This window comes from Mytilus californianus, unplaced genomic scaffold (assembly GCF_021869535.1).
Source record: "Mytilus californianus isolate M0D057914Y unplaced genomic scaffold, xbMytCali1.0.p SCAF_1, whole genome shotgun sequence".
Classification (NCBI taxonomy): Eukaryota; Metazoa; Mollusca; class Bivalvia; order Mytilida; family Mytilidae; genus Mytilus; species Mytilus californianus.
In genome coordinates, this window is record NW_026262581.1 from 41,565,992 (window position 1) to 41,579,172 (window position 13,181).

The 13,181-nt window shown below is 32.0% G+C and overlaps 1 protein-coding gene across 1 annotated transcript in view; it reads left to right on the forward strand.

The window, feature by feature from the left end:
* Positions 1-2,707: 2,707 nt before the first annotated feature.
* LOC127701525 (apolipophorins-like) overlaps positions 2,708-13,181 on the forward strand; it is a 44,892-nt gene continuing 34,418 nt past the window's right edge. Inside the window, exons 1-9 of the mRNA XM_052205424.1 lie at positions 2,708-2,894; positions 4,415-4,465; positions 7,432-7,592; positions 8,533-8,781; positions 9,578-9,730; positions 10,418-10,616; positions 11,111-11,366; positions 12,207-12,372; positions 12,683-12,859. Coding sequence (XP_052061384.1) covers positions 2,843-2,894; positions 4,415-4,465; positions 7,432-7,592; positions 8,533-8,781; positions 9,578-9,730; positions 10,418-10,616; positions 11,111-11,366; positions 12,207-12,372; positions 12,683-12,859 — 1,464 coding nt within the window. The 5' untranslated portion in view covers positions 2,708-2,842. The remainder of the gene's footprint in view (positions 2,895-4,414; positions 4,466-7,431; positions 7,593-8,532; positions 8,782-9,577; positions 9,731-10,417; positions 10,617-11,110; positions 11,367-12,206; positions 12,373-12,682; positions 12,860-13,181) is intronic.

Below are 13,181 nucleotides of genomic sequence, written 5' to 3' on the forward strand. Positions count from 1 at the left end.
AATGTTTATTTTGCTCTCTTAAATTTTTGGGAAACTGTTAAATAAAACAAAAACATTTTAAACAAAATTGTAAATTATGGCCAATATCTTTTATTGTTATTTTGAGTGAGATTATATATATAGCAGTATAATTTATTTTCTGTCAATATGTCTTTTGAAACTGAAATAACTCCAACTATGAAAGTGTAACAAACGCTTAATCGGTCACTGACCCGTTTAATTGTTTAATACTTCTGGCCTTCAATATTACGTACATGCACTTCAATATCATATGCACCTAGGACAGATATGCGTGATTTGTAGTTTCTGGGCCTATTTATAAACATCTAGGCATAGAAACATGCAACACTGCATACCGTATACACAACTTGGTCTTTGTTTATCTACCCAGGTCACGGGCTATCCATTTGAACAAAGATCAAGGGGCTTAGTAGATTTTGTATTTATGGAAATTAATTATGTGACGCAAGTATTTTGCTACCGAGGAATAATTTTATGACAAAACCCCGATGAAAAAAAAAGAATGTCCGTTTTTGGTGTAATATTTCCCCTATCGGTAGAAACAAATAATTCATCTGTAAGGTCACGAAATGTTTGCCTCGCTTCGTTCGGTATCAAGCTTTAGTGATATCAATTATTTAACATATACAAATTTCAGATTATAATGTATATGTAAGATTATAATGTGCGATATTGTAGCCTTGAAATTGCATGCGCTTGTTAAATAAGTAGAGTTTCTTTGTTAAAACTATGATTTATACATAATACATGTAGCCAGGGATCCATCCCGGTCCAAACATTGTTCTGTGTCGATGTTACTGAATAGTAAGACAAGACATAAAATGACCGGTCATGCGCTGACTCATGCACAACCTGCATATCCTCTTACCTCTTCTTTAACGATTCAGTGAAACCTTTCCATGTGCGATTAAATGTTCATTACATATTTTGTAATGTGTGGAAATATGAACCATAAGAAATAAATGAGTTAAGCAACCCTAATTCAAAACATCTTCACAAATGCGTTGATTTCAAAGAAAATTTGACTCATTTCTTCAAATAAATGTCATGGTATAAGTAGTAAATGTTCTGTTGATAGGGTATAGATAAAAAAAATATGAAGATGTATGGTTGCCAATAAGACATTTCTCCACCAGGGACCAAATGACAGAAGTTAACAATTATAGGTCACCGTACGGCCTTCAATAATGAGCAAAACTTATACCGGCCGCATAATAAGCGCTTTAGAAGACCCCGAAATAACAAATGTAAAGCAATTCAAACAAGAGAGAACACTAACGGCCTGATTCATGTACAAAACAATAAATGAAAAAAATAATGTGATATACAGCAGCAAACGAAAACCACTGAATTACAGGGTCCTGACCAGGGACATGCACATACAGAATGTGGTTTGGTTTATATTAACATTCCAAATCCGCGACTCCTCCCGGCAGTTATTTTTGAATGGGTTCCTCACTGTACATGATGAAAAAATATGATATAAGGAACATGGTCACAATAGAAACAAATATTAGTATCCAATTTTAAACCTTCCCTTTTCTGAGATTTAAATATGTGCCTCTTAAGATTATTGCAGTTTGTTTGTATATTGTTCAATATAAAGGAAGGTCGGTAGCTCTTAGCATTCATCTAGCCTTTATCTGCCTGTCAGCTTAAAATAATTTTATTAGTTTGACAAAGGGGTAGTAAAGCAAGAAATATACCTGTAACGGTTTCGTTTATAATTTTTGACTAAAAAAAAAACAACAAATAATGAACAATTATTTCGGAACGGAACGAATACCAAACAATCCAAGTACAAATTACTGTGTAATTCCGTGAAAATAAAATTATAAGAAACGTAACGCCCATACTCGATTTGAAACTCCCCATTTTATACTTATGAACTAAATAGCAGTTCAATATAAACCGATACCGAAAAAGGGGAGAATATACCAATTGGGCAGTCGAAAATTATACGTCAAGAAAAACAGTGTCTAATAGATCAGAGAGGCGAAAGATACCAAAGGGACATTCAAACTCATAAGTCGGAAATAAACTGTCAACGCCATGGCAAAAAAAGAAAACGGATAAAAAAAAACAACAGACGAACGAACAGACTAGAAATTGACCACAAAACACTAAACAGAATGACTTACATGTAATTGAGCAAAATGAACCCCGCCTATAACCGGGAGGAACTAACGTGCTTGGAAGGGGTCGTCAGTTTCTAAGTCAACAAAAGGAATTTCACTACTAGACCGAATGATTGCCAATGAGACAACTATCCACAGAGTTCAATTGAAGTGGTGTCAGCAATTATAGGCCATGCACCGTATGGCTCTGGAATGGTGGTGTGCGATCCGTATTACAAAACATTATATTTTGTAGTCTTGTTTGTTTACACGTCTTTCTTGTCTGTCTTGTGGTTATGCTGGTCTTACAGTATGGTCTTTTGATATTCATTTTGTACATATAATGTCTGTCATAGTCAATTTATAGTTTACAGTAGAAGTCTTTTTTTTATCCAGTGTCACGAATTTCGTCAACGAAATCATTTTAAAAATTGTTCATGACAGCGTATTTTTTTTATATCTATTTTCACAAAATGTGTTTATCTATAACCAAGATAGTAGAGGATGATCTTGGAAGCAATTCAACATTTTTTAATTGGCCTTAATTACAATCATCGTGTGTCATACAACATCAATGGATTAACATGTATTTGGACTTAGTACTATGACCCTTTGTATATAAATATGAAACTGCGCAAACAACTTTAGAGTTAGTAAAAATTTATCAGCGCAACTGTCCACATTGTTGGACCTGGACAATAATCATGGAATTACGTTTAGCCGTGATTAGTGTCTTAGTGGCCAGTGCTTTATCAGGTAAGACCATCTGTGTGTTTTTTTCTTTGACATTTATCATATAATGAACGACAAGCTAAATCTCAGTAAAGAGAAAAAAATGTGTGCGTTGCGATTGTTCTGCATCACGAAGTGAATATCTCGATTTTCAATACTATTAATTTACGCAGATGTGGGGTATACTTAGAGTTCTCGAAATAGTTTTTCCACTGGTGGTCCTTGAAGAAAATCTGCTGGTCCTCACTGTTATCTATTGCAAAATACCAAAACTGTGTCGGTCCTTTTCAAAATTTTGGTGGTCAATACCTTCGGACAACACTTTTCGAGATCTCTGATAGTAAACCTCAATCATACGGCAAACTGATGACATACTCGAAGAAGGGCATACCGACTAGTTTGTAAAAATGTCCGACACAAAATTTTTTTTTTCAACAAAACATTTAAATGATGGTGTTATTTGAAAACAAAGAAATCATAGAGACAAATTATCCGTAATAGTAATTTTATGAAAACTGAAAATTTGGCATCTTCAGTATAATCGAAAATGAAAGTTTAAAAACAAAGGCATGTTTGTGTTTTCAAATGTCATCTGATATAAATGTCGTGATATGTCAAATTGTTGCTGTTGTCAACGGAGACGAGCCAACTTGCATTGTTTATAATTATATACGTAGTGCATTATAGTTCATTTTGCATGTATGTAAACAAGTATTTCCATAATATATTGACGAAAGTGAACGAAATCTACATTTATACCGTCTTATAAGTTGCATTTATTGAATGTTGTTATGTCAGATCTGTTTATATAGCTTTAAACGTTGTTCACTGAAATAGATTTTTGGTAAGCTTTATCGGGGTTAAAATGTTGCCCATAATACAAAACTAGTCGCATTTTCAAATAGTAGTATATCTAGGAGAGTTTCAGGGATTAAATCATTTCGTGACTCTGATTTTATTCGAGAAAAAATGTGACAGATATATAATGAAAATATATGAAGGATGAAATGATAACCATAAGTCCAAGAAGCACAAACAATACTATGAAAGAACAATAAACAAACTTAAAGTCAAACAAGACCACAAAACCTGACTGCAAAGATTTCGAACCGGGGCGAATCGTACCAAAACCGGGGGAAAACTTAAACTCTTGAACAACTTCAACTGTATCTAGAAATCATGCATTGTATGAATCTCGCTAGCTATGTTGCTTTGTTATAATGTCTAAAAGCAATCGTTAATTTAGACTGAGACATATTGTATTATATGTCTCTGATTTAGGTGAAACGGCCACGCAATCTTGTTGAATGTTGAATATATAATATCTTTATAATTTTCTAATTGTGGTTAATTAACGCACTATATCATGTGGACTTTGTACCATACATGTACTTTACTTTACGTCGTGTTCTAACTTAACCTAGAAAATAACTTAACTTGAGTCTTGTTTATATCGGAAATGAAAAGTACCATCAAGTACACAATTAGGTATCATATGATTCAATTCAATGGTAATAACCTATTTGATTGTCATCTTGTTTCAGGACCTGTAAAGAATCTCAATTCAAACACACAATGTGCCGCTCAATGTACAAGTAAGTATAGTGGTTAGAATTACCTGGCGAACATAGCTGCAAAATAATCTTTAACTGTATTGCAAGCAAGTTGCCAACCACTCATTTTGAAGAGGAGCGGTCTTGGACTCTGCCCTATGACTGGCAAATAATGTCATTTTCCCCTTTCATATTATAGCTAGGTGTTTTCGATAAAAAAAACATGAAAGAAAAAAATGGGAGATATCACGCTTTCATAAACTGATAGTTCGGTTAAAGATGTCATAATTATATAATATGCAATAAAATTATATAGTAAAACAATATGCAACGGAAGTATGGTTAAATTGCACCAATAAGTGTTCAACTTGAAATTATTAAGTGCACTTATTAACATTGGTAAAATACTGTGTTCTATTTTCATTTAAAGAGATGAATTACGCAAGTCAAATTGTATGGGGACTTTGATATATAAATATGATTAATATCACACAACAAGCTGATAGTTGGTATAAAGTCCTTTCTTTGATGTTTATCCTTCGACGAAAGAACTAACAATTTTGATCAATCATGATGATAACCGAGATTTTATAGTAATCTCAGATTTTAATATGCTTCAGATTTTCGGCTTAAGAATTATCCTATATTTTGTATATATCTTTACATTTTATAACCTTTAAATGCAATACGGCAAATAAACATCTTTTATTGGTTTGATAAAAAAAAAACTAGTAAGAAGGCAACGTATTTTAAATCTTGTCATCAAGTGCCTGTGATCTTTTCCCAAAAACAAGAACATGTTAAAATAAATTTCTGTGGAAATCATAGTGTCCCTGCTAAAATAGTTTTATGGAGTATAACCGTTGATTGGGATGCCACAAGCTAGTCCCATTGTTTTATGTCCCAAAAAGAGAATATAATCGCGCATTGAGGACTATATTGCTTTTTGTGGACGCCGTTAACAATGTACCTGTCCCTTTTCCTCTAAGTCTCCATGAATGGGAGAGGAGCGAATCTTACAACGTCTTCATGGAGCGAATCTGTTTCGCTGACTTTTTGCGTACTACCAGTACCTCTATAATAACAAGTACAGAAGAATAAATACAGAAAGAAGTACTTGTTTAATAGTATGTAAATGAAAAAAGCACATAAAACAACTTCATACACACAGGCACTTGTTTCTGTCAATGGGGGTTTATTATCCACACTATCACTTTCGTACAAGTGTGGATATAGTAAACCCCCCATTGACAGAGACAAATGCATATACATGAAAATAGTACCATATATAAAGTCTCTGGATTATCCAACACTGTTTTCAGCACAAACAACTTTTTACATGTATACATGGTACATGTCTGTCACAATAGTAAAAAACGTATTCTAACATGACGTTCTTCAAACGCTTTGAGTACACACCTGTGGTAAAATATGAATATATTGTTTGGGCTGTTCCAATCGTACTCCGCGTCATATGTTTTTTTATGAATGAGCTACCCGACGTCATAGAACGATGACGTAAGAATATAAGCATTTCACGGGAAAATACACGCTTGTGAAACCGAAAATCATCACAACAAGGAAACATAAATAAACGATGCAAAAATGTGTTACATAAGCCATTTTGTTATACATATAAGACATATAAGTACAATTATCATTTAGATTCATCCAAACCTATCTAAATATGTTATTGTAATTTTCACCCTCTCACACACATCTCTGGTACCCAGACCAGAGTTAAAACTAGAATGGGTACTTTGGGGGCCTCGGTTGGTCAAAGTTGTCTGCTACTTTGACCTGGAGATCAATCTTCTGATATCTCCCTGGTTTGTCTGTTTCTGCCAAGTGGCCCAGTGGTTCTTTCCGAGTACTTCTGCTTCCTCCACCATAATAACAGACTTCCCGGTGTCCTAGCACTCCCTTTGAGTTGGGTGGGGATTGATCGTCCTTGTAAAAATAATTGTCGTATAATATGTTAGTGACACATCTCCATTAATCCCGATAGGGAGTGTACATGGATGCCACTGTACCCTCGCAGCTTTCGAGGGGTTCTTCGGATAACGGAGGCATTTACCAGTACATACATTGTACATACATGTGATGTCAAATTTTATGGGAACAAGTGTAAATACGTCTATATAATCTATAATCTCAGTGTCGGAACCAAGGAGGTGGGTGCTCAGATCAGCAGTCTATATTTAGTTTTCTGGAATTACACACCCCCCTCTAAAAAATCGTGGATGTGCCCTGGAAACCATGATTATATTTTTTAAAACAAGATAAATTAGAGGTGAAACAGCATTATATAAAACTGCTTCCAATGTAAGACTGTGGTGCAGTGACCAAGAACAGATTACTAAACAGAAATAAAAGAGAAATATGAAAACATTTGTATAAATACAGAAAATAATGAAGGAGGGATGCTCTAACTTTTTTTGATGTAGAACAACAACAAAACTTGAGTTACTCTGGCCAGAGACATATATGTATATATGTCTCTGCTCTGGCTAATAATTGAAGGAAAGAAAAAATCCTAATATTCAAGTATTATTTCTGTTGAAAACTTTTCATTTAATCAGTTGAAAATATGAAATCTTTATGGATATTATTCGTGTAATTAACAATACATTTTATTTAAATTTTCATTTGACACAAGAATTTCGTCAGTTCATTTTTGCTTGGCTTGTTTTCAGGCAAGGTGATCCTTTATCCAAGAGTAGACTATTGATATTGCATGAGCTTTTGGTTGTAATTGGTATTTTGTTTAGGGAATAGGGATATATAAGTTCTTCACTTGAACTAGTGCAATACCCCTTAATTTTATTGTACAGTAAAACTTTTAAATTAAAAACAAGAATACTATCTTTAACTAGTTTTAATTTTCCAGTGATAATGCACTAGTAATATAAGGGAAAATTACATACTTGCTTTTGTATATATTTAAAGGGAATTTTGGATCAGAATACAATTGTAATATAATATATTTATTTTTATGTTTTTTTTAGGTAAAAACAAATTTGGTTACCGTGTTGGTACTATATATGAATACTCATATGAAGCAGAAACAAAAACTGGTATACAAGGTTCCACAGAGGAACAGGGTGGCATTAAAATTACTGCTACAGCTGAAATAGAAATTTTATCAAAATGTGAATTTCTTCTTACAGTAAGTGTTGACTTTGATGCAAGAAATCTTCCTTTAATTATACAATAATAATAATGGGCTATTTAAAAATCAAAATGAATTGAATTGAGTAGAAATAAGAAAAGTAGATAATAATATCACTAAAATTAAAAACACTGTGAAAAATATTTCTTAGATAACATGTGCTCATCACTGGAGGAAGGTGGATTTAATGACCTTGGTTTTGAACAAAAAAGTAAAATTCCTTTTCCATTTGAAAAAATTTGGCTTTTTTCATACACAATTTTCATGCTGTTTCCAATTTTCTTCAAAACTATATTCTTGTCTCCATGTATTTTCGAGAAAAAAATAAATATTTTTTTATTCTTTTTTAATATTAAAATTACACAAAATATATGAGTGATAAAGCTGGAAAATAGCTATGTTTATTTTACAGTGTTTATCAGGTTCAAAGATTAAGGTGAAGGCAAGTTATCAGCTGATCAAGTTTATTAATAAAAGTCAACGCAATGATCAGCCATGAAAAATATCAGTAATGAATGTTGAAGGTTGTACGGTGACCTGCAGTTGTTTATATCCTTGTTTGGTTTTTTGATGGGTTGTTGTCTCATTGGCAGTCATACCACATCTGCATATTTTTGTGAAGAACATACAACTGTATTCCATCCATACAGTCTATTGTCTGAGTAGAGATTCCATCCATTTTATAGATAAACAATCTACACAAAGTGATTTCAACAAAGTATTCCAATACGAATTAATGCTTATTCTAGCTGGAACCAAGACACCCTGGCACTGATCCAAAAATTCTAACCACATATTTTGCATTCTTTTAATGTTATAATTCACATTTTTTACATTATTAGTGTCTCCTGGTTAAAGTGCTGACAAATTTTATCTGCACAAACTTAGTTTTTTTCAATGCTCTTATAAGTAACAGGAACATTTAAAAAAAATTCAGGTAAAAAATTCCAACGTTCTTGGATCTGACCCTGACTACCCACGTCAATTCAAACAACATCCTCAAAGAAGTGAATTCCAGACAGAATTAGAAGGTAATTCCTTGCGATTTTCATTCCAAGATGGAATTGTTGAGGAACTGTGTCCAGAGGATGGTGATTCTGATTGGAGTCTTAACTTCAAACGAGGTATACTGTCTGCTTTCCAGAACAGTATGGACTCTCTGGACATGGATACAGAGGTTACAGAGGTAATTAATAATTGATTTCTTTTTTTTCTGTTTATTTGAAATATGCGATATATTCTAAAGAGGTTCCATTCAGCAAACATTTACAGTTCTTTAGCCTTATATATATTGAACCTATATAAATGTTTTTGAATCTTGTTTTGTGTAACCAGTAAAAATACTGTTACTCAATTCATTTCAACACAAAAGAGGTAAAAATTTTGATACACCCAAAAAAAAGGGTGCAAGTGAAATACTTAAAATTGGCAAAGTTGAAGTGATGCTACATGTATATATATTGAAATTTGTTGATAATTTCTTATTTACGACTAAACATTAAGGGGAAGTCATTCTGTTAATGGTGTTAATATTATTATGTGCTATTTGTTCTAGAAAAATTGCTTTAGTGTAAAACATGTAAAAAAGTCAGAAATCCAAAGAACATGTAACTCTAGCAGACATCATGTACATTTGGTGAAATTTGCATAGGATGATATTTGATTGTTTAATATTTCTATTAATTATTTATATACGTGTATAATATATGATGTCAACTACTTTTTCAGTAAAATTGAATTTGCAAATTTTTTATAAACATAAGCTGTTTTCCACAAATACATAAACACTGTGTAAAAATTATGAAAATTTATTAGATGGACAGAGCAAATAGGTAGTTATATTCTTAGGTTGGTTATACATAAATTTGAAACATATAAAGGAAATAGGTGATTAGTCTTGCAGCCAATTAAAGATCTGTATCTGTATGAATTGCGCATATACCAAGTATTATATGGATAAATGCTTTATACTATTTATTCAGACTGATGTATCTGGAAAGTGCCCAACAACATACAGAGTTAAACAAGAAGGTTGGCGAACAGTGAAGGTGAAGAAAACAAAAGATCTTGTTAGCTGCTCAAATAGACATGGTTTCCAGACATCTGCACAGGCCACAATTTACAGTATTCCGTCAGTAAGTCTACACCTTTATAGTTTTAAGTCAATATAATCAAATCTGAACCTTGAATATCGTCTGCTTCGCTATGGCAATCAAGTCAAGGTTAAGTTTTTATCAGTTTGTCAGAACAGTTAATTCTTAGTTATGAATGGAAGGATATTTTAAGTAATTTTCAGATAGCACCCAACAACACAAATAGGCAAAAAACATCTTAAAGGTCTGCAAAAAATAGACTGGTATCTTTACAGTCTTTCTTAGCCCTACATATAGAATAATTGATAGAAAGTGTGTTATAGATTCCTATCGAAATAGGAACTTTTTCTTGGAGAAAATATTTTTGTTTTCTCTTTAATATTCTATTCCAATATATTCCAGTTATATTTTTTTCATTTTTGAAACATTTGTTTCTTAAAAGACATGTTAATAGACCACATTCAATGTTCTTTCAATTAATATATTTTAGGGTTAAAATGTCAAATATTTCACACCTCCCAAATTGTTTTCTTTGAAATGACAAGTAGTAAAATTAAAAAAACTAGTAGTTTGTCACCTACAGATGTAGTTGTCTCCCTTATCTTACAGATGCAGTTATCTCCCTTAATCATTAATAATTTTGACATTTACCTTGTGTTTTCAGTTTGATTTGATTTCATTACTTTTGACATTTGCCTTTCACTGACAGTTTTATTCACTTTATTGTAGAGTGTCCAGTCATTACCATTGCTAAAGAGCTCACAAGAATGTGACCAAGATATCAGTACCGAAGGTCGTATAGAAAGTACAGTCTGTCATGAAATACATTTCTTCCGTCCATTTTCTAAAGGAAATAATGGAGCCATGACTGAAGTTATTCAACACCTAAAATTTGTAACCCAGAAACGTGGAGGACAACTTATTACAGGTATCTGTAACTTATCAGAACAGAGAAAGTTATGCACCTCCTACCGCTGACAGTTACCAAACATTCTCCCATTTTTACATACATATATTGAAAAACATTGTCATTTAAAGATCCTTTACTAATTGCTTAATATGATGCATTTCAAATTAAAATTTGATTAGGATAGTTGCTTTTTTTTTTTAAATTACTGTCCTTTATAACTTAGACTTAGAGAAACCCTTGAGATTTGTGTTTTTTTGTTAATTAAAATACTTACTTGTGAACGTTTGTGATGCATATGATTATGAAATATTTGATAATTTCCTCTATTAAAAGAAATTCTGTCACAGATTCATAAATTTAACGATATCCAATCAAACTCATTTATAAATCTGTGGAAATTGTACACAATGACATTAAACTGCAAAAGTAATAAAAAAGAAATCAAGTGCATATAAATTGCTGCAATATGTCAACAGAGTGTTTTCAACATGATTTGCTCTTTTATCTTTTAGATTCAGTAACTAAACGTGAAAGTATGTTGTACCATCACTACAATACCGAAATTAAAACTTCAAACAAGAAAGACGTAGCCATAAAAAAATTAACAGAACTATGTACATCTACTAAGGATGGCATTACAGCAGAAACACCAAAACTTTTCTCAGAACTTGTATATGCCTTGAAGGAACTGAACAGTAATGATCTCACTGAGGTATATGAACAGTCACAAATAGATTCCTTCTGTATTGACAATAGTGAGAGAGTCAAGTAAGTATTCATCTATCTCAGATATACTGAAAAGCAAGAAATGTTTATAAATGAAAATTTTAAGAAGCACATACTTTATTGAAATATAATCTAATTTTGGATGTAACACGTCTTCTGATTGGCTGAAATTTTTTTGTCTATCAGCTCATAGACATAATTTTGTCATGTGAACATGACCTCATAATTAAATTATAAGGAATGACTGTAATATATTTATCTGTCTATTCAAAATAAAAAATGTGGTGCACACTTTTAAATAACCTGTATGCGGGTTAATCAGTGTGCACAACATTTTTGATGTTATTTTTCATAGACAGAAAAAATATTACAGTCATTCCTTAATTATACAATATGTTGGCCAGAAATTATGTTGATTTTTTTTTACTTCCAGTGAACTGTAGCAATGTGCTTAGTAAACATTAAAAAAAATACTAGGCCTACCTTTAGTAGAATACAGTTTAATTTACGGGATGCTAGAAATTATTTTATTCTAATTAGAAAAATATGAACACATTGATGTGGTTTGTTGATATGTGCTGGAGTTGGTTTATTGAGTATTTTGACATCGAGCATTCTATGAAGTAGATATATTAGAATATCGAGTGTATATGAAAAACTATAACCCAAACCTTATTGTATATCACATGATACACTAATGGAAACATTCTCAATGTTGGCACTAATCTTTTCACTTTTTCTGATGTGCCATTTCTTTAAAGAAGATGCCTGCACAGAAAACCTCATTTCTCCTGTAAAATATATTAGATAATGCATATCTATTGATAAAAGTGGAAGCAGAAGATAATTAAATTTAAAATTTACCAAACAAATATTTTCCAGGAAATTCTACAGTGATGCTGTGCCTATGATTGGAACAACAGCTGCAGTAAAACAAATTGCCAAATTGATCCTAAACAATGATATTACTGGAAGAATGGCCGAGATATGGTTGTCATCTTTGTCTCTTATTCAAAATCCTTCTAAAGAAATGCTAACAGAAATATCTGTAAGTTTAATTTAAAATTGGTTTAACAATACTCAGCAGTTAATATCATGATATATATAAGATGGCATTAATTGTAGTTACTGTTAATAGAAATTTCAAGAAATTCAAGAGGTCTTATTTGCTTTGTTTTTATTTTTTAGCAAAAAATTAGATGGTAAGAGACATTGTAATGTTAATTTGAATTTTAGAATGTTGATTTTCCTTTCAAAAATGATTGTGAGTGCATTGTAACTGAATTTCATTGTAGAAAAGGGAGATAAATGTCTACCAGATTATTTTTTGGCATGGCTTTTATGTTTTGTCTTTTTAGAAATTAATGGATTTACCAGAAGGAACAAGAGTTTATCTACCAGCTTCTGTCATGGTTAATACTTATTGTAAGGAGAACAAGAATTGTGAAAGTATTCCAGAAATTGAAGCAATAATCAACAAACTACAACAAGCTGTTGGAAGTAGCTGTATTGTTACAGAAAACAACTATTTGGAGGTATAGTAGTAAGAAGCAAGCATCCTCAGATGATAAAATGAGTAAGAGTAGAGTGACCTTTTACAGCAAAAATTGTATAAAGAAAAAGTTTTACATTGCTTTTTGTACCATTTGTATTAAAAGCCATGTCATTTATAAGGGTGACATATTGATCTGTTTAGGTTTTGGTCACTTGATCTTTTAGGTATAACTGGTAGTGATAAAATTTGATTTACAATAATATACCTGTGTATTATACTACAAGTAATGTGGATTTTTTCATTTTCACCTGTCCACTATGGACAGCCTAGCCCTGCCCACTCAATTGAAAAAAATGTAATAA